Below are 21,965 nucleotides of genomic sequence, written 5' to 3'. Positions count from 1 at the left end.
TTAAAAAAAATAAAAAGTTTCAATTTTAGTCCAGAAATATTATACTAGATTATTTATGTATTATGTAGACATTATTATTTTTAATTAAAAATTAAATATGTCACTTGGTGTATATATGATGGGTATATATATATTCAATATAAGACGTATGAAGAACAATCTAGTGTACATGCAAAAATATGGTTATAAAATGAATGCTCGTAAACGCATATTTGGTAGTTATCGAATTATCGAAATGTTTTTACAACCATTATTACCAAAATTACACTTTTAAAATCTCATTTCGATGCTGACAATTATGAATATGGCTAAACTTTTACTTTTATGATTCAATAAAATTGAATTTTAGGAAATAAATTAATTATGCTGCCATACAAAGAAACATAGTTACGAATGAAATGATACATGGTTTTTTCGACAACTGAGTTCATTTTTTGCTATTGACACATATTTTACGAAACTTATAATTGTGTTCGGACCTACTCTATTAATTAAATAACCACAATAGCTCATATAAATTAGAATAAAATAGAGGTCACAAATGTAAGGTTTAATTATAAATTTAAAATTGCAAAAAAGATTAAAGAGTATGATTTTAATTTTTGTTTAAAATATATTTTGAAACATTAAAAAATAGATAATATGTTTTAAAATTTTTAATTTTGGGTTGAACAATCTCTTAATTTTTAAATTTAGGATTTTAATTTTTGTTTAAAATATATTTTTAAACATTAAAAAATAAATAATATGTTTTTAAAATTTTAATTTTGGGTTGAATCTCTTAATTTTTAAATTTGTATTTAATTAATTTTTATATAATAAATATACATAATTTATTTTATAAAAATTCAAATTTGAAAAATTAGATATAAATTTTTTAATATGAAATTAGAACGGGGGTTATTTGATAGAAAATGAAAAATACGAGGGTATTTTTGCAAGTAAAATGTGAGAACTCGCGGGCTCCGGTGGCAGGTTTGCTTTGCCCGCGCGACGGTGAGTGTCTAATTTAATATTACTTTGATTGCAGTAGCCGATTTCTATCTTCTCTGTCGCTCTTTCTTTTTGCTCGAACAGACACAGGAACAATAGTGACAACTCTGAGCTACTGCAGGTAGGCTTTTACTATCAATGAAACCACTTCGATGTTAAACTTTGAAAAATTCCACTTGTTCTACCCATTTATGCACCTCCATTTATACCTTCAGCTTAATTTTCTGTCTGTAAGTTTGATTTTGCTGTTGAAGCGCTTTCTGCCGCGGATTCTGAGCTTGTGGAATTGTTTGAGAACTGGGTTTTTCCCCGTATTGTAAAATTGAAGTTCCTACGCCCAAAATGTGCTTTAGATTCTCCTGTTTTAGTTCTGCACATCTTTGTCATCTGAGCTCAAATTTGTGGACAATATTGGCAAAACAACTATCGGGTTTCGCTTGTTGTTATTGCGCAGTGATACTTTGAATTGGTATTGAGGCTCTGTCTTTTTTTTCTTTTGTTCGTTTAAAAGGTTGCGGTGTTCTGTTGCTGATGCGTAAAGGGCATGTGTTGGGGCGTCAAGCCTTGTAAGTCCATAGTTGCCATGAGATTGTAATTAGAATTGCTGGAGAAGAATGCCTGGCATACCTCTTGTGGCTCGTGAAACTTCGTATGTGCTATTTAGTTCCGCCAGTCTTTTCAACTTGAGCACCCTAACCAAACGAAAATGAAGAAAGATTTGTTTGTAGCTTTGATTTTTTTTTTTTTTAAGGATATTATGTTGAGGGATTGTTGGGAGGGAGTCCCACATTGGCTAATTAGGGGGATGATCATGGGTTTATAGGTAAGAAATATATCTCCATTGGTATGAGGTCTTTAGGGAAACCAAAAGTAAAGCCATGAGAGCTTATGCTTAAAGTGGACAATATTATACCATTGTGGAGATCTGTGGTTTTTAATATGAGGCCTATGGAGTACTTTGTTTGAGGGGAGGATTGTTGAGGATTGTTGGGAGGGGGTCCCACATTGACTAATTAAGGGGATGATCATGAGTTTATAAGTAAGGAATACATCTCCATTGGTATGAAGCCTTTTGGGGAAACCAAAAACAAATCCATGAGAGCTTATGCTCAAAGTGGATAATATCATACCATTGTGGAGGTCCGTGGTTTCTAACATAATACTATCGTAGAAATATTTTGACTTCTTTGAACTAGATGAGCTGTAAAAGTTAGGAACTTCTTATGGCTGGATGTAACCACGTAGCTTCATAGTTCCTTGCTGGTAGAAACACTAACACATATGGGAGAGCTATTGTAAGAAGTTATTATGTCGTGATTTTGGGAAAAGAACTTCAGTTTCTAAGCTTATATGCCTTAGAGAAAATTCCGTTTTGCATTCCTTCATGATTTCTGATTCTCTACTTTTTATGTGGCTGCTCTTGTTCTTCTTTCTTCTTGTACCAACTTTTTCACTGATAGCCTATTGGTAATTTTAGTTTCTCTCCCAGCTGTTCCAGAAACGCAGATCAAATGTGTCGTGTAGACTCTCGTGTTCATCTATCTGAAGAAGAGGAAATTGCTGCAGAAGAGAGCCTCTCACTTTACTGCAAGCCAGTTGAACTCTATAACATTCTTCAGCGCCGTGCTATTAGAAATGTAATGCAATGTCTTAGCTATTTTTCCCCTCTCCAAATGGAGTTAATACATGGTGAATAGAATGAGGCTATACTCATAAGAAGAACTTGTGATCAATATGGATAGTTTGGATAGTTGGTTCCATCTGTCTCATGTTCATTTATCCAGACTAAACTTTTGACTGAAAATAATTTTCAATTTTCATACTTGTTTTGTTTGGCATATATGCTACTAATCTTTATTTTTTGGTCATATGTAGCCTTTATTTCTTCAAAGATGTTTAAGGTACAAAATAGAGACGAAACACAAGAGAAGGTAATTGGTTTTAATTTTGCTTCTATTTGTCTACAACAACCATCGAAAGAATTAGCACTCATATCAGAAATGGTTAGACTAATATCATTTAGTTCTTTTAGATATCATTTTCACTATTTTCATGTTCACTGATATTTTTTTGGTTAAGAAAAGAGACCTTTCATTAATATGCAAAGATTATAATATGGAGAGTGAAAAAAAGGAGTTGGACCTTATATCAATGCTTTTTTAAGTGCATAGTGTAGCAGCCCAAGTCCACCACTAGTAGATATTGTCCGTTTTAGCTCATTATGTATTGTCGTCAGTCTCACAGTTTTAAATGCGTCTACCATGGAGAGGTTTTCACACCCTTATAAGGAATGTTTCGTTCCCCTCTCCAACCAATGTGGGATCTCTCAATCCACCCCTCTTGAAGGCCCAGTATCTTTGCTGGTCACCGCCCAATGTCTAGCTCTGATACCATTTGTAGCAGTCCAAGCCCACCACTAGTAGATATTTTCTGTTTTAGTCCTTTACGTATCGCTGTCAGCCTCACGGTTTTAAAATGCATCTACCATGGAGGGGTTTCTACAATTTTATAAGGAATGCTCCATTCCCCTCTCCAACCGATGTGGGATATCACACATAGGCACGTTGAGGCACCATTGTCTTTTGAAGTGCAGGCATGTGATGCACCAACAAAAAAGAAAAAAAAGACACATGCCGTAGTTTGCTGAGGTGCACAACATGTCAAAGAATTTGTGTACTAAAGACTTAATATTATGAAGCACAAGATTAAGATAAATTAAAGGAACCAGGAATTTTTTAAGGACTTGTTTAAGTTTTGGCCTTGGTGAGGGGAGGCAATCGTCTGAGTGAGGGTCACAGAAAACGTCACAAAAAAAAAAGTCCAAGTATTTTGGACTTTTTTGTATGACTAGTTAAAATTTATGTAGCTAATGACATTTCTTTATTTTTTAGAAGAAAATTTCATCGAAGAACCTTGTTGAAATTTCATTTTAGTATGAAGTCTTTCTTGCTACCCTCATTAAATGGTTGTGCTGGTTTTCCATTTGAAGTTCTATGCCTACATTCTTGGTAGTTCTTTCTTGTCAATTACATTCTTTCTCTTTCTTTAATGGTGATCATTTCTATAATTGGATTCTGGAATTTATTATGTACTGAATCTTAAATCTGTTATCTGTAGGATCCAGATGGCAATTTCAATCTCTAGGACATCGAGTGCGGGTGGCCAGACACAGAATTTGTTTCCTATTTATGTCATCTTGGGAAGATTAGTCTCTGACATTTCAGTTGCCGAGGTAAGAATGATTTTGGCTGGTTTCAGCTCTGGTTGATCTTGAATGCAAATTGACTATTAGGGGGTATTCTTCATTTTAAACAAGGGCTTATTGTGCATCCTAATGTTTGTTTTGATATCTAATTATAAGTTTTCTTCATGCCTTTTTTAAACCAATAGTTCTCTGGTGTATATCGCTTCAGTCGCGCTTGCCTCTTAAATGGCATCAACAGAGTGGAATGCAATTCTCAAGTTATAGCTAATTTCATCCTCCCTGAAATTAACAAGCTAGCTGTAGAGGCAAAATCTGGATCACTTGCTATATTATTTGTTAGCTGTGGTAGGCCTTCACACTTAACTTTTACTGGTGGCCGAATTTATACAACGAAATATGTTATATTTGGTCTATATGCTGCTTCTTGCAGTTGGATTTGCAAATACTTCTTCGGGAGTAGATTCAATTGATGGGCGTTCATACATGGCATCTGTTCCAGGTACCTTATCCTCCATCGAGTTGCTTCTATTACGGATTTTTTTGTCTAATATGATTCCACGTCTTTATTTTGATTTCGCACGTCAAAATATAATCCATTGTTTGTTGGTAGAGATAAAATTTGGCTTCTTATTGGGCTCAAAGTTAAAGTACTTTGGTAATGAGTTATACCAAAAAGAGTATCGTTGTGTGGACTTGTATATTTGACGAGTTTGGTTTTGTTCTAGCTAGATAATGTGACAACAGATAGATGATCGAGGAGTTCTTTCTTCGTCCTTCTTTTAGCGAGAAAGGAAAGTTAAATAAAAAGTCTTAAAATTCATTAATGACATACCATAATTCTAAATTATTATCCACCCAAAATTTGTATCCATCTAAGAATAAATGAAGCTTGATTCTTCTTTGATGACATGAATTGCAACATCTTGTGATAATTTGAACAACATTTTCTTCACATGTTCATTAAAATTTATATTGCATGATTGATGCCTTGGTGCATATCATATGTTCCGTATAAGGGTTAGCAATTGTTACAATTGCTTATCTTGGAGGTAGCGATTGCAGGTTACTGCTTATGGGGCAAGATACCTCTGGAATCACTTTACATTTCGTGGCAGAATTCTTCAAATTTTGGTCTTGGACAGAGGGCTGAGATAATGTCAACTGTTGATATGCGCTCCTGTGTTGTGAAGGTTTTGGTCAAATGCTTCTTTTTTTTTTTTTTTTTTTTTTTTTCACTAAAAACTATTCTGATGTCATTTCATTACTTTCTTCTTATTTATGTTTAGCTGGTGATGACAGTCAAATTTCTTATTTACGATCTCGCCGTGATATTAGTTTTTATTTTTGCAGACAAGTTGCTTGGATGGAGAGAAGCGTGTAGGATTTCAAATTCCATATAATTCTGATTCTATGGTCCGTTTTGATGATCTATTTTATTTTGTTCTACTTGTGGTATCAAATATCATTTTTTTCCATCCCCCAGAGTTTCACTTACCTTTGCCTTTCTTGTTCTTTATTTTTTTTTTAATTTTTGGGTCTCAAAAGCATACAGCCCAGGAAGTACAGGTCACAATTTCTGCAGAAGAGTTCGGTGCTAGGGGCAAATCTCCATATGATTCATACACGTTCAGTGAAATACCTTCCTCATCACTATCTCATATGATTCGGTCATTCTCTCTCTCTCTCTCTGTTTTATTTATTTATTTATTATTATTATTATTATTATTTTTATTTTTTTTTGATATAAACATGATTGTAGTTTAAGGCGGTTCGAAAACAATTTTGTTTTTAGTTTTCTGTTTTGAAAATTAGGTTGTTTCTGTAACGGTCTAGGCCCCACCGCTAGCAGATATTGTCCTCTTTGAACTTTCCCTTTTGGACTTTCCCTCAAGGTTTTTGAAACGCGTTTGTTAGGGAGAGATTTCCATACCCTTATAAAGGGTGTTTCGTTCTCCTCCCCAATCGATGTGGGATCTTATAATCCCCCCCCCCCCCCCCCCCTTCAGGTCTCAACGTCCTTGCTGACACTCATTCCTTTCTCCAATCGATGTGAGAACCCCACCAAATCCACCCCCCTTTGGGGCCCAACGTCCTTACTGGCACACTGCCTCGTGTCTACCCCCCTTCGGGGAACAACCTCCTCGCTGGCACATTGCCCAGTGTTTGGCTCTAATACCATTTGTAATAGCCCAGACCCACCGCTAGTAGATATTGTCCTCTTTGAGCTTTCCCTTTCGGGCTTCCCCTCAAGGTTTTTAAAACGCATCTGCTAGGGAGAGGTTTCCACACCCTTATAAAGGGTATTTTGTTCTCCTCCCCAATCGACGTGGGATCTTACAGTTTCCTTACTATTTTTTAACTATGAATTTCACTTTTCTTAAATTTCACTTTGCTCCTGATGAAAGAATAATTCAAAATGGTTGTATGTTTCAAGAATGTATGCATTACATTGTTTGCTTGGTCTTTATGTTTCAGGTTGAGGGCTGGAAACGTTATTTTCAACTATAGGTACTACAACAATAGATTGCAGAAAACTGAAGGTGTTGTATTTCTCTTGCTCTCAATCGTTTCTTGATTCCTTTCTATCCTCTGTTTATGCTGCTCGTTTTGACTCTCTGCTTGGTTCATATTGAGCTTTTACTTGCAGTAACTGAAGATTTTTCCTGTCCATTTTGCTTGGTTAAATGTGCAAGCTTTAAGGTAATTTTCCTTGATTCATCTCTTGCTATGAATGTGAGGCTGTACGTGGCAGAACTATTAAAGTGAAAGTAAAATGTTAAAAACTTATTCTCTCTTTTACAGGGCTTGAGATGTCACTTGTTATCATTACATGATCTCTTCAACTTTGAATTTTGGGTCAGTAATTTTTTTGAGGATCAAGTTGTTTTAAGTCATCTATTTTCGTTGAGCAAACATCGGTTTGATCATGTTTTCGTAGGTAACTGAGGAGTATCAAGCTGTAAATGTTTCCACGAAGACTGATGTTTGGAGGTCTGAGGTAGGAACAGTTTCACATGTATTACTATGGTACTTCTGTTACCACCATTCATCCGTCAGTTCTTCGATATAGCGTTTATTTTTCCAGGATTTCTCTACTTCTTTCTTCATTTACTTTATAGGTGTCTATATTTACGATCCTCGTTTTGAGATATTTTAGATAGATGAAGTTAAAATATTGTGCAAACATGCATGTTTGTTGTCTCAAGTAAAAGCTTCTATCTTTTCAGTGGCTAGGACATTAACTGAATACTATCAATGAAAAGTCTTTTTCCTCATTAAAAAATTAGTGACAATAGCTGAATCTGATGCTAAAAATGCCACAGTTATTGTATTCTATTGTTGGAAGGACACACGGAGCTTCTTTTTAACAGGGGCAATGTTTCAGGTTAACAATAATCTACTATGTGAAATAGGGTCTTTAGTATTTAGATAAGGTCTAGTTATTTGGGCGTAGTCTTGGCAATGACACGAGTTCATTTTCTATTAGATCATCGCAGATGGCATTGATCCAAAGCAGCAGACATTCTTCTTCTGGTAAGTCATGTCTACTAAGAAATTTTGAATATCATTTTAATTTATGCTTCTGAACTCCTTGATATTAACAAGAAACTTATACCTCTTAACATGTTTTTTCAGCTCAGGGCCTCTCAGAAGCAAAAAGGTTAAGAGGGCAGTTCAAAGTGCAAGGCACACGCATCCTTTTGTTGTAGAGTCTACATTATCGAACAAGGCGGATGGTATGTACTTCTTCGATATTTTCTCTCCTCCGTGATTTTTTTTCTTTTGTAATTTTAATTGAGTTTTATGACCTATTTGCCTTGTCTATTAGTTGGGACCACACCATTGTCATCAAGAGAATTCTGTGATGGAACATGGAATCCTCTTTACTTTCCATTAGCATGATATAACACCTCAAATTCATTTATTCCTTGACAAACCCAACAAATAAGATTATAAACATATAATCCTCGCATGTAAAACGTTAGTTCATCATTCCGTCGTCATCCTTGGTGATCCCATTCGTGTACCAACTTCTAAATTTATTAGTACTTCACATCTTCACCGATCACAGAATGACCAGAACATCCCAAACTACATTCCATGAGGGAAATAAGGAAGATGAATTTGTAAGTGGAATTGGAAAAGAAGGGAAGAAGAAGTGGGCAGTTTTAGAGATTGTGGAATGGAAGAACGGGTTCGAGAGAGTATCGGAGAAAAGGGGGAAAAATAGGAATGGGAAGTGAGCCTATTTTATATGTATCTTTGGAGCTTTTGAACCCTGAGTCCTTGGCTTTTGTATCAGTTATTCTTTAATGGCCAGACTAGATTTTACGCATTCCTAAATGAATGATCCCTTGGCAGGATAAACTGCTTACTTATTATTGTTTGAAACTGTCTTTCAGATTTTTTTTAATAATACCCTCTGATAATTCTTTGTATCAAGCTGAAATATTATTATGTTTCTTAGATGTCATGTTATTGAAAGAGGGCTCTGGAGTGAGTTTATTTTGCTTTGCCACCTCCGGCACTTGATTTTATATAGTTCCTTCTTGTACAGATATCATTATTGAGCAACCACCTTCTTGTTTCAGATGCTCAATCTAGCAAAGGTGAAAAGGCTCAAATATCAGGTGAGAATATCACCACTGAATGCTAGCGTCCATGTTTTTATATTTCTAGATTATGTTACAAATCGCATTAATATTGCAGGTTTTTTAAGTACTACTCTGCATTCATCCAATGATCCTGACTGCATACAATCAATATCAGGGCACCATATTGCGCCAACTATGCTTCAATTTGCCAAGACAAGAAAATTGTCGATTGAACGGGCAGACCCGAGACAGTACGTTTTCCATGTCTCTTTCCATCACTACAAATATTTTGTCATTATGCAAGTCCTATTAAGATTCATTTTAAATTATGTTGAGTTTCCATTGTGATGAAAGCATTAAAAGACGATTACTTTCAGTGTAGCTGTTGCATTTAAATTGAACTCTTGCTTAACCTACGGTTTACTTATGATGAAAGACTTGAATTCAACGAGGAGATCTTGAATTTTTTTTATAGTAGATCTTAAGATTTTAATCGTTTTATTGAATTTTTTCTCATGTCAAAGTCAATTGTCACTGCTTAAACTTATAAAATAAGTGGGCTTGTGTTAGGAATCACGACTTTCCACAATGGTATGATATTGTCCACTTTGAGCATAAACTCTCATGGTTTTGCTTTTGGGCTTCCCAAAAGGCCTCATACCACTGGAGATGTATCTTTTACTTATAAACCCATGATCATTCCCTAAATTAGCCAACGTGGGACTCTCTCCCAACAATCCTCAATAGCTTGAGCTATAGGGAGGGAGGTCTATGGCGGTGGCAGGGGAGGTGCTTTGGAACCCTCCCTTTAAGGAGAAGAGAAAAGTGCTATGGCAAGCGAGTTTCTTTGCATTTCTGTGGGGTACTTGAATTGAGAGAAGGTTAGAGTTCTTAGAGAGGTCGAGAGATCGGGTGGAGAAGATTTGGGATGTATTGAGGTTTAATGCCTCCTTATGGGCTTCGATGTCTAGTATTTTTTATCATTATGATCTTGACGTTTAGGTTACTCTTGTCAAATCAACGTTCTTCTGACGTCAATTTTCTGTTGCTGACTAAGAGCGTTGTTATCCCATGAAGTTGTGTATGATTGGTATTTATTGTATTTCTGTTTAGAACAACTACTTGTTTAAATAACTTACTTTGTTCGGATGTTTGTTCTGTAGTTAGAAGATATGAACTTTAACCTGATTTTTATCTCCGTTTTCATTATCTTTTAGCTGTACCCTCTTAAGGAAGAGACAGTTCTTTCATTCCCACAGATCTCAGGTGAATTCCTTTTTAACTCATTGTCGATTGATAAACTTTGCTTGGTGCTTAACAGATGGGAGGTTTTATTTATTCATCTGTATTTTGTGTTACTTTTTCTTCCATTTTTGTATTCCTTAGTTAGTTTTGTACTTGCAATTCTGATAATAAATATGCCTAAAAAATTGTTCGGAAAATCCTCATTTCTAGACAACATCTAAATCCTATAGCTTTTTATTTTATTTTAAATACTTCACCCCAAGTAAGGCAGGTTTAACTATGGAGTTCCTATGATTGAGTCACCGAAAATAAAGGTGCACCTTGTTGATATAAGTAGTAACTTTCATTTCCTTTTTAAGTCCGTCTTAGTCATCTTATCCTCGGGATCGCTCTCATTCGGTTGTAGTTTCGATTCAATCATGTACCCCTCCTTTACTTGGTTGTCACATGCCCAACAGCTTTCGTTTTGGTTTGTCAACGAATTACATCTTACTGGGAGAGTACCGCTTAGATACAATTTGTAACACCTTATGCCGAGGATTCGGAATCCAGATTCGGCACCTGATGACCTTGGCATTCCCTATGACATGGTTACGTTACCTACTCCTTGCTTCTTAAGAGTGAAAACTATCCCCAGAGACCAATACAGTCCTTTAAGCATGCTTTGTTCTCACTCACATGCATCCCAGGAAAATCCCTAGGAGGTCACCCAACATAGAATTGCTCCTAGTAAAGCACACGCTCAACTATGAAGTTCCTATGATTGAGCCATTGAAAAGGAAGATACACCTTGTTGGTATAGGTAGTAACTCTCATTTCCTTTTTAAGCCTTTCTTAGTCATCCCATCCTCAGGATCGCTCTCAGGTCTCGGTTCATTCATGTATTCCTCCTTTACTTGTATGCTCAAATCGTTAGTGACTATTTCGTTCAAGTGTGCTTGGTGATTTAGAAAAAAAAAAAACATGGTTGGACTTACATTTGAGTTCATCGAGTTCACCTGAGGGGAGCTTGGTTTCAAACCGTGGGGTTTGAATAGAAGTATGTTGTGCTAACATGCCGCGGATAAACTACACTCAGTGCCAGCTTGTTGGACTTTCTGTTATGTAGGAATATTTATGTGCAAATATTCACGGTTGATATCCTCGCCCGAGGTTGTTTGAGCTTTCATCCTTTGTTAATGTCTTCACTGGTGATGTTGTTTGCTGACATAGTTTAGCCAGTCGTTTGCATCTTCGATGACCATTGGGCGTTCGAGTCTTGGGTGTTCATTTTATATCAAGTGCTATGAGTTGGCACATCTTGTGTTGTTATAGTCCGTTCAAAATTCTTCTCTCTTTTAGATCCTTTTTTTGTTATATTATTGATGCATTTTTAGTTGTTTAGTTCTTTCTCTCTCAATATTTAATGATGTATTTGAAGCCAATGGCATTGGAACAAGTGTTATCAGATCGAGATAGCGAAGATGAAGTCGATGATGATGTTGCAGATCTTGAGGATAGGAGGGTAAGCTTTGAAGTTTTGATTACATCCGATAGCTAATAGGGGTTTGTAGCCTTGTAATGGGTCCTTTTATATTGCTTGCTTTTCTTTCTCTTGAGGCGTCTGACCATTAATGTCTAGTAATATCTTGCTCAATGATAGCAGTGTAATATGATTTCTTGACCCATTGATTCTGGGTACTCGATATTGTATGGACATGTTAAAATGAACTCGAGACCAGTTGTAGATTAGCGGGTCAACAGAGAGGGAGTCGGTGAGGGCGATAGTGCAAGGGTGACAATGTGATCTTCTGCATTCCCTCGTATTTTTGTTTTCAGTTTCATAGGATCGTTAGTTGTCGTTGTCGTTGTCGTTGTGCTCGATAATGAAAGTTAAATCTGTTATAGTTTTCACGAGATCCCTACCTTTGCTTGTTAATGGATTTTGCATTTATGTAGATGCTCGATGATTTTGTCGATGTAACCAAGGACGAGAAGCAAATTATGCATATGTGGAACTCGTTCGTTAGGAAGCAACGGTAATTCAATGAATACTTTTCTTTGCTTTCACTGTTAGTATCTATTTAAATAGTGTTGATGGATGAAATGTTCAAATATAGTGTTACCTGAACACAGTGTATCTGTTCTTAGGGTGCTGGCAGATGGCCATATCCCCTGGGCTTGTGAGGCATTTTCACAGTTACATGGACCAAACCTTGTCAAAACTCCATCTCTACTATGGTAGTTTCTCATCTCTTTATGATGTCGTGAACCATCATTTCTTCGACTTTTCCGATTTTTCTGTATGAAAATCCTTTAAGAATGAATACCGATGATGAAGGTTACCGTGTATGGAGATGTTATCGGACTACCTTTTTTCCAGTCCTCTTTCTCGAGGAGAATGACGTGAATTTCACTGTGAGATCCCCACATCGGTTGGAGAGGGGAACGAAGCATTTCTTATATGGTGTGGAGGTTCCCTCTCCATAATTGATGCGTTTTAAAACCTTGAGGGAAAGCTCGGAGGGGAAAGTCTAAAGAGAATAATATTTGTTAACTGTGGGCTTGAGATGTTACAAATGGTATTAGAGCCAGATATCAGGCGGTATGCCAGTGAGGACGTTGGGCCCCCAAAGAGGGTGGATTGTGAGATCCCATATCGATTAGAGAGGGGAATGAAACATTCCTTATAAGGGTGAGGAAACCTCTCCCTAGTGGACGCGTTTTAAAACCTTGAGAGGAAGCTCGGAAAGGAAAGCCTAAAGAGGACAATATCTGCTAGCGGTGGGTATGGACGGTTACATGCACGGTCATATCAACTAACTAAATAATGATAACATCATATGGCGTTGTGTGAATCTTATAACGTGTTCTCCGTTATATGAAATGGAGAATAATTTGAATTATTGAAATCCTGTTTTCGTTTAAACTCTAAACTCTATACTGACAAACCTGTCGACGTGTGGTCGTCGTGTTTATGTTTGAACGTATGTCTGTGGGGTTGGCAGGTGCTGGAGATTGTTAATGATCAAGCTGTGGAACCATGGTCTACTTGATGCGAACTCCATGAACTGTTGTAACATTATTCTTGAAAGAATACATAATGAAGCTTCTGATCCTAAAAGCTGAGAGCAATCAAATTTTTTTAGTTTCCATTCTGAAAGTCAAGCTTATTGGTGAAAGAGAGCTTTGTTCATTGCATTTGTCTTCATGTGTTGTAATTCTATGCTACATTGACCGTTTTGCCCCTTTATCTATTTGTTCTTATTATTATTCATTTGTTGATTTGGGTCGGTTTGGGTCGGTTTGCCAGACTCGATTTCACGAAACTTAATTTGATCGTGATTGGCTTTAGCTGGTTTCGTTTGTTCTTCGTGGCTCATTTTGGTTAGGCGATTTTAATGTCTATCTTCCTTATTTCTAGCTTTTAAGAGTGATCCAATATCTCCCCTAGAACAAAGTACGTCTCCCCTAAATCGAGGTTGACTCATTTCCACTTTGTTCGACATTTGAAGATTTACCAATCTATTGGGCATGACTAAGTTTAGAGCATGACTCTAATACCATGTTAGATGAACACGACTCTCTACAATGGTATGATATTGTCTATTTTGAGCATAAGCTCTCCTAACTCGGGTTTCCCCAAAAGGCCTCATGTCAATGAAAAGAATATTCTTTAATTATAAACTCATGATCATTCCCTAAATTAGCCGAGGTGGGATTTTCATCATCCAACAATACACCCTCGATCAAGAATTTAGATATTCAAGTACACCGCCCGCCAAATATAAAATAATAATATCATTAATAATAATACCTGCAATTTAAACGAGTAATAGAGCGGGTGATAACATGTGATGCAACTTACCATTTTTTAAAAGTGAAACTTGTAGGAGAGGGAAAAAAGGTTACCAAAATTATGTTTAGTTTGTCATTTTGTGGAAAAGAAAGACAGAACAACTTCAGTTCATTCATTAAATTATAAAAAATTTCATTTTTACTGCCTGTTATTTTGTCTATTTTTGACTTAGAATTCATAAAAATATGCTTTTAGACTCGATCCAGGAGTGCAATATATATATATATATACACGAGAAATTTAACTATAAATTTACGGAACTCGATCATAGTTTCGTAAATGAATATATCAATTATCATTTCAAAGGTCGATGGTTCGATCTTCACGTCTTTAATCAAGTTAAACTAAAAAAACTTAATTTTATAAAAACCATATCTTTCAGTAACGGATATTAGCATGTTAGGTCTAAAATATAAACAATTTGACCGTCGTACACACAAAAGTGAAAAGATCTCGAAATTTATTTCGTCAACGGTATAAATATTTTTCTTTTGATAACGTCATTTAATATTTTTTCATATTAATAGTTAATTTTATCGTGACTATCATTTGCAGATTCAACTTGCATACCGACATTCTTCATCTTTAATAAAATAAAAAAACAAGTTGGTTGAAGATAGTAACCGAACTGGTTTAACTACATTGCACGTGTTGCCGTTTCAGGCAAAATCATCTTGTCGATACTGTTAAAAAAAGTCATCTTGTCGTCTTGCATTAACGGGTATCGTTATAAATAGTACGATCAAATTACCGAATTATTTTGCTTTCCATTTTTGTTTTTCTTTTTTCCCTCTCGTCATCCGATCACTTAAAATTACACGAACTTACAATTATGGCGATATTTTTTCTTTCTAACAAACGTCACTATATATGTTTGTTGAGGATTTTTATTTCTTTTATTATTGGTTTTGTCATCATTTTTTTAATATATATAATTATTTTGGTTTTATCTAAATAATAAAAGAAACGCTTGCCTATTTAAAGGGACACTTTTCAACAAAGTTTAGAAAGAAGCATATATATAATTAATTTATTTTTTTTTACCATTTATTGATATAATAATATATTATTTTACAGGTTTAATTTTTTTTCTTTAATATTTAAAATTTTAATTTTTCTCCGATAAAACATTTAAATATGTTCTTATGAGATGGGTGACTATTTCGAATAAATACTTTCTTATTTGTTTTTTTTTTTTTTTTTTTTACAACTCATAGAAAATATATATTAAAATTAAGTTGCAGATCTTGAATAAATAAATAGATGTTTTACGTAATACTATATTGTATTCAAAACAAAGATTTGAATGAATAACGTGAACAACCTGAACCAGCCCAATCGTCTATGGTTGGGTTGACAACCTGAACCAGCCCAATCGTCTATGGTTAGGTGGTTAAGAAGTGTGTTGACTTAACCCAACTCAACCTACGAATCTCTATTGTAACATTTTCATTGTTTTAAACCGTACGCGTCTATGTTTGATACGTATAGAGCACATTTTACATTTGAAAACCGAGTTCTAAAAGGAAATTAAAAATAAAAAAAATACGAACAATACAAAGAATTGCTAATTTCTCAAATGGCTCGACCCGTCATTCGATAACAATTTTGTTTTTAAGAATTGTGATTACCTTTTTTTCATAATTTTTTTTTACAGTAATATTCATCTTTCTTAGGGTAATATTTTTGTTTAAATATAAGAAATCGTATAAATAAAATGAAAGAAAGAGTAGGTTTGAGAGAAACAGATGGCTATCATAACGTGTTGCAATGGCCACAAGTGGCTTCACAATGAGGCAAGTGTTTGAGCCTCTCCAATGGCTTCCATGCATCTCCATCAATTTTCCTCCCTCCCTCTCTCTCTCTCTCTCTCATCAACAAATTAACCCACCACCATGGTTACTTTTTAACTCCACACCCCAAAACACAAAAATGCTTAAATTACGGTTGTTCCACGTTGGTTTGGGAGGAGAACAAAACACATTTTATAAGAGTGTGGAAACCTTCCCACTCCCTTCCGGACTGTTCATTTCTCCAATCGATGTGGGACCCCCACCAAATCCACCCCCTTGTTACTAGCACATTGGCTCGTGTCTACCTCCTTTGGGGAACCGCGAGAAGGTTGACACATGGTCTAGTGTCTAACTTTGATACCATTTGTAATGGTCCAAGCCCACCACTAGGTGTGGAAACCTTCCCCTAGTCTTAAAGTGGGAAAGGGAAATCCAAATATAACAATATCTACTAGCGGTAAATATCTATTGAATAAGAAGTTTACTAATAAGAAAGGTCTAATAAATCCTTAAACTTTTAATCAATCTTTCAACTTTTTTAGCAATAAATTAGTTGGTCCGAATTTATTCTATTTAAATTCATATAAACACGAAATGAAATCGCAATTTTTTTTTATTGTTCGCGAATTTATTTTTAAAAAAACTTATTATTATTATTATTATTATTTTGTTAAACACGAAATAAAAAGTTATTGAAAATTTACTCGATTGAATATATATATTTTTTTGTTTTATTGAAGAGAAAAAAAAAAGGAAAAAGAAAAAAGAAAGCAAAAAAAGCATGTAAAACCCTGTTGTGTTTGTTCTATAAATGAAGGCACTCTAATCCAACATTTTGCAGTGAGCTTCGTTTATTCCCTTTGGACCTCTCAACCTCTCTCCTTTTCCCAACAATGGCGTTTCTCTCTCAGGTAACACATTTAATATTTTTTTCTTTTTTTCTTTTTTTATTTTTTAATTTTTAATTTTTAATTTTTAATTTTCCCCCAAAGTTTCACTCTTTTTAACACATTTGTTCTTCTTACAGGTGAATTAATATTTATTTATATATATATAAACATGTCTTGATTGAAGAAAAAAGCTGTCGTTGTTATTTATATTTTTAATTTTTTAATTTTCATAAACGAAAAAAAAAAAAAGAAGAAAAAAAATGTTACAAGGGTTTGTTTTCGGCATCAATGACGTGTACGGTCATGAATTCACCGCCGTGGCGCTACCGGAATTCGCTTACAGGAACACTCGCTTAACGCCACAAACCGATGACACGGCGCTGTTCAACTCCGACGAGTTTCGGATGTACGCTTTCAAGATCCAACGGTGTCCAAAATCCCGCAGCCATGATTGGACGGAATGTCCTTATGCCCACCGTGGCGAGAAGGCGCAACGCCGTGACCCACGGCGGTTTAACTACTCTGCTGTGGCTTGCCCTGCCTTTCGGACGGGCAGCTGCCCAAAGGGGGATTTTTGTGAATTTGCTCATGGGGTTTTCGAGTTCTGGCACCACCCGACCCGGTACCGAACCCGGGCCTGTAATGCGGGTAGGTTTTGCCAACGCAAAGTTTGCTTTTTTGCTCACTCGCCGGAGGAGCTCCGCCCTGAGACCAAACTCAAGCTTCATTTTGATGCTCCCGTGGCGCGTGTGGCGCTGGCCGCACTTGAATATCCCGTGGAGAGAAAGAACGACGGCGTTTCGGAAATTCCGGTGAAGGAGATCAGCGACGGACTGGGAAATGAACGGAGCTCTGAGTTGGAGGCGTCGGAATTCGAGTTGCCGCACATTGAATGGATATCGGAATTGTTGCAGTAAATAAATAAATATATAAATAAATAAAGGCCTTTACAGGGTTGCTTTATTGGGTTTTCCTTAAAAAAAAAAAAAAAAAAAAAAAAAAAAAAAAAAAAAAAAAAAATTGTAAAAATTTCTTTGATGCCCAAAAATATATTTGAATTACTTGTTGATTAATTTTTATTTTTGGGACTTCTATGTGTTATAAATATGAATATTTGGTTATATTTGATGTTTTAAAATAATATTTTTAGGTACATTAAGGGGTAGAGGTGGGAAATAAATTTTAAAAAAATATAAATTACAAAATAAAATGAAATGGGTTGTTAATTTGATGAATTAATATTTGTATTAGTTTGGATAATTATTTAAAATAAAAGATATTTATCCTCAAATGGTATGGGTCCATTAATATTTGGGAGTAAATGAAAATATAACCTAAAGTGTGGGAATATATGTGTGAATATGGGCTAAAATTAAAAACATTACTAAAACTTGAAACATAAACTCACATTATAGGTAGGTTTAAGATTAGAAGGATTAATTTATAACTTACCCATTATTTTCTAACATTATTACATTATTATTCTAAGAAAAACATTGGTTAATTTGTGTAGTTTTACTCTCAATCATCTTCGGTTATTGCTTTTTCCTTCTCGAAAACCATTGGAGCGTTGTGAATCTAGAGGAACGAAGCTAATTTTCCTTTCAGGGTAAAGCGGTGCATAAAAAAAAGGCGGGTCTGTCAAAAAGCTAATTTTTTGTGAATGGAGTTTAGAATCAACAAGAGTTTAAAAAACGAAGAGAGTTAGGAGATATGGTCCTCTTTAGGGCTTTTCCTCGAGGGGAAGTAAAACACGTCTAGTAGGGAGAGACTTCCATACCCTTGTAAAGAATGCTTCGTTCTTGTGGAATCTCACCATCCAATCCCTTCGGGGTACAGTGTCCTTACTGACACTTGTTACCCTCTCCAATCGATGTGGGATCTCACAATCCACCTCTTTCGAAGCCGAGTGTCCTTACACTATTTGTAACAAAGAAGATCTTGAATGAGATTTTTCAAGTTAAAAAAAGAAAAATTTCTCTATGACCTTGATGTTTTGAAACATTACGACTTTGGGGTCGACAAAAGATAAAAAAAAAAACTAAGGTTATTAAACGAATAGTTTTGAATGTAATATCTCAATGTGGATAAGATCAAAATTAATTAAGCGAAAAGAAAAGAAAAGAAAATTTGACTTTTGAAGAAGAGCCAAAAATGAAAGCAAAATTGAATGCATGAAACGGTCATATTTGTGGGAATATGATTGTGTTTTAGGCTTATTGGATGCATATCCAAGCTATGAGCCTTAACTCATTCATGAACACTTCTTTATGCAACAAACAAACAAACTGCCATCCATTTTCGTGCCCTCACCTACTACCCTTACTCTCTCTTCTACTTTACTTCACTCCACTTTCGTCACACATACCCACCATAGTTAATGTTTTAAAACTACATAAAATATGCCCAAAATTGTATAGCTTCGCTTCCCTTTCTTCCACATCCGAGGAGACTCGACTTGAGCCCCAAAACTAGGTTGGGTGCAAGGGGTCAATTTTTCTTTTCTTACTCAGGGTGCTTCTAATATGAGATTCGAGTTGAGATCCGAGTAGACTTGAGCCCCAAAATTAGGTTGGATGCAAGGGGTCAATCTTTCTTTTCTTATTCTAGGTGCTTCATCGGGGCTGGATTATAGGATTATAGAGCTAGGGGCATATCGGATCTGCTATTTTGCTTCATCGGCTGGATTATAGGATTATAGAGCTAGGGGCATATCGGATCTGCTATTTAACTCGACTTTCATCGGCTGGATTATAGGATTATAGAGCTAGGGGCATATCGGATCTGCTATTTAACTCGACTGTCAAAGTTCCAACAACCCGGTGGAACCCGATAAACCGAAGCTCCTAAAACCGGTTCACCTACTACCTTTTTGTACCTTCCAAGCGATCCGACGTCAAACACCGGTGAAGACGAGCGAGGGGAACGAGATCTCTCTCAAGATTGAACGCAAGTTTCAGAAGAGTCGTGAAGTTAAGCCGAGTGGACAACCATCGTAGCAGCGACCAAGGACCTCTATGCCCCGATCCCTACCGATGGGAGGAGCTGCAAGTTGCAGAGCTATGGTCGCATGCAACAGTTTTTATAGCTGAGCTAAGAATAGGTTTTGTTTTGTTTTTTTTTTTTTAGTTTTCCCTTGTTCCTCAAAAATATTACAACATACTCTTACGTTAATAATTTTTCATTAATTTAAAATAAAGAAGAAAAAAAACATGGTTGAGCTCGATTATTATAAGGAAGCATGCAATAATGTGTAAAAATACATGGAATTAACCAATACACACATTATTCCAAACTCAAATCCACTAGTTCATATCATGGGTTCGATCATTACAAAAACAAAGCTGGAAGAAGATACATAATCCATTACAAGAGTTGAGAAAGCTGGAAGCTTTTTATAGCGACACTACACAGAGAAGAGACTGGAAAAGGCAACGCACAACGACCGACAAAGAGGAAGACATCAAATTTGGTGTTGGTACGAGGATGGATGGATGGATGGCTGGCTTAGGAAGTTTGAGACCCTGTGGTGTGTTGCTGTCCGAATTGCTCCGCTCGGTCCTTCATCTCTCGAGCTTTACTCGCCAGCTTGTGTCGGGCTTGGTCTAGTTGGTCTGCTCCTGGTGGGTGCTTCCCTGTCACATACCTAATTCCAAAGTTTCCACACACTTTTTAACTTCTTTTCTAAACCAATTTTGTTCTAAAATAAGTTCAGTGGAGATGGAATTTGATTTAGTACACATACAACACTATATAATAGTAAGATTAGGTTATTTTCTTAAATTCCTGATTAGACTCCAATAGAGTGATATTATCACCTTTTGATTAGACTCCAATAGAGCGACTCTATTATCACCTTTTGAGTATCAGGGGTAGGCTCAAAACCCCGACTTTTTCCCAATAGTATAATATTGTCCACTTTGAGTATCAGGGCTCAAAACCCGATTTTTCACAATAGTATGATATTGTCCACTTTGAGTATCAGGCTCAAAACTACGACTCTCCGTAATAGTATGATATTGTCCACTTTGAACATCAACTCTCAAAACCACGACTCTCTACAATAGTACGATATTGTCCCCTTTGAACATCAGCTCTCAAAACCCGACTTTTCACAATAGTATGATATTGTCCACTTTGAGTATCGCTCTCAAAACCACGACTCTCCACAATAGTATGATATTGTCCACTTTGAACATCAGCTCTCAAAACCACGACTCTCTACAATAGTACGATATTGTCCCCTTTGAACATCAGCTCTCAAAACCACGACTCTCCACAATAGTATGATATTGTCATCCGCTCTCCTGATTTTGCTTTTGAAAAACATTTAATTTATCCCGAAGATCTCATACTAATAAAGATAGTATTTTTACTTCTAAACCCATGATCAATCTCTAAATTAGAGAAGGTGGGACACTCCCTTCCTGATTTCGTTAGGACGTTCGAGTTTTGGTCCTGCCCCAGGAGGCCTCGTCGAGGATGCGCGACCCCCGACACGCTCTGGGAGGCCTCGTCGAGGATGTGCAACCCCTGACACGCCCCGGATCGGATCGGAACATATTCCATAGGGTTTGTAAGTTAAAAGATTTGAGAGAAAAAGGTACCCTATAAGGATTATAATGATGGGTAACAAGGGGAATTACCAATTTCTAAGATTAAGCCTAAATAATTTCAATTAAAGATTAAGCCTAAATAACTTCCAAATGTTGTTTAACAACTACTTTAATCAAGTGTTAAATGTATAGAGATAAAGCTCATGCAACACTAACCACCATAATTAGCTTTAATACTCAAATAATAAAGGAAATATTAATAAATATAGTAATTCATTAAGTTACCTGTAAACCCATGAAAAGACGGTAATGCCAGCCACCCCGAACCCACCGGAGGCCAAGAAGCCCATTATGAGAAGCGACACCGTGATCACCGCCGGGACGAGAACCGGGCTAAAAATGACGAGCAGCGGCGTCGCAATAGTCAGAGCGATGACGGTTCCGGCAACGATGAGGCCGGAGAGGATGAGCATGGAGCCACCAGCGGTGGCTGCGGTGGCGGCCTTCACAACCTGGTAGCGGGGCTGAGTGCCCGGCTGCTGGTGGGACGGCTGGTACGTCTGATGTTCGGCCATCGGAGGGAAAGACAATTGAAATTTTGTGATTTTTATTACAAGGGAAAGGAAAGAAAATAGAAGGTGTAATATAGAGAGAATTGGAGGGTGGCCAAGTAGCACGTGTTAAAGAGCATTTGGCACGTGTCGTGAAGGTTCTCATGGATGGTTTGCATGTAACCCAAGTGCCTTGTTTGGGGACACGTCCAAATATATCCTCTCTTTGGAATTGCAATTTTTTTCTTTTAAATGCTCTCGAAATTAAATAAGTTTGTTGATCATTTAATAATATATAT

The 21,965-nt window shown here is 36.2% G+C and overlaps 3 protein-coding genes across 5 annotated transcripts; 2 read left to right on the top strand and 1 right to left on the bottom strand.

Annotated features, from left to right (window-relative positions):
• Positions 1 to 925: 925 nt before the first annotated feature.
• On the top strand, positions 926 to 13,294 carry LOC111810282 (polycomb group protein EMBRYONIC FLOWER 2). 3 transcript variants are annotated; one of them, XM_087117486.1, is made up of 23 exons: positions 926 to 1,114; positions 1,505 to 1,642; positions 2,471 to 2,630; positions 2,869 to 2,924; positions 4,111 to 4,225; positions 4,384 to 4,543; positions 4,629 to 4,697; positions 5,252 to 5,388; positions 5,549 to 5,611; positions 5,744 to 5,865; positions 6,674 to 6,738; positions 6,846 to 6,898; positions 7,001 to 7,054; positions 7,137 to 7,196; positions 7,686 to 7,732; positions 7,835 to 7,935; positions 8,791 to 8,808; positions 8,969 to 9,044; positions 10,011 to 10,059; positions 11,459 to 11,542; positions 11,977 to 12,056; positions 12,169 to 12,258; positions 13,026 to 13,294. In XM_087117486.1, the coding sequence occupies exons 2-23, from the start codon at positions 1,608 to 1,610 to the stop codon at positions 13,144 to 13,146; spliced, it is 1,815 nt and encodes a 604-aa protein (XP_086973612.1). In that variant the 5' UTR covers positions 926 to 1,114; positions 1,505 to 1,607; the 3' UTR covers positions 13,147 to 13,294. The 3 variants fall into 3 exon arrangements, with proteins under 3 accessions (XP_086973612.1, XP_086973611.1, XP_023552724.1); XM_087117485.1 differs by having other exon boundaries at positions 8,791 to 8,829; XM_023696956.2 differs by having other exon boundaries at positions 8,791 to 8,829; positions 8,909 to 9,044.
• Positions 13,295 to 16,500: 3,206 nt separating this feature from the next.
• PEI1 (Zinc finger C-x8-C-x5-C-x3-H type family protein) lies at positions 16,501 to 17,674 on the top strand. The gene is made up of 2 exons (XM_087117472.1): positions 16,501 to 16,580; positions 16,697 to 17,674. The coding sequence occupies exon 2, from the start codon at positions 16,820 to 16,822 to the stop codon at positions 17,474 to 17,476; it is 657 nt and encodes a 218-aa protein (XP_086973598.1). The 5' UTR covers positions 16,501 to 16,580; positions 16,697 to 16,819; the 3' UTR covers positions 17,477 to 17,674.
• Positions 17,675 to 19,844: 2,170 nt separating this feature from the next.
• LOC111809834 (oleosin Cor a 13) lies at positions 19,845 to 21,742 on the bottom strand. The gene is made up of 2 exons (XM_023696270.2): positions 21,401 to 21,742; positions 19,845 to 20,205 (listed from the first exon to the last, which is right to left on the bottom strand). The coding sequence occupies exons 1-2, from the start codon at positions 21,688 to 21,690 to the stop codon at positions 20,067 to 20,069; spliced, it is 429 nt and encodes a 142-aa protein (XP_023552038.1). The 5' UTR covers positions 21,691 to 21,742; the 3' UTR covers positions 19,845 to 20,066.
• Between the last annotated feature and the right edge of the window lie 223 nt (positions 21,743 to 21,965).

Source organism: Cucurbita pepo, chromosome 14 (assembly GCF_057944985.1).
Source record: "Cucurbita pepo subsp. pepo isolate OVF chromosome 14, ASM5794498v1, whole genome shotgun sequence".
Classification (NCBI taxonomy): Eukaryota; Viridiplantae; Streptophyta; class Magnoliopsida; order Cucurbitales; family Cucurbitaceae; genus Cucurbita; species Cucurbita pepo.
Note: the sequence above shows the minus strand (reverse complement) of the source record. Positions and strands in the feature narration are given on the sequence as shown.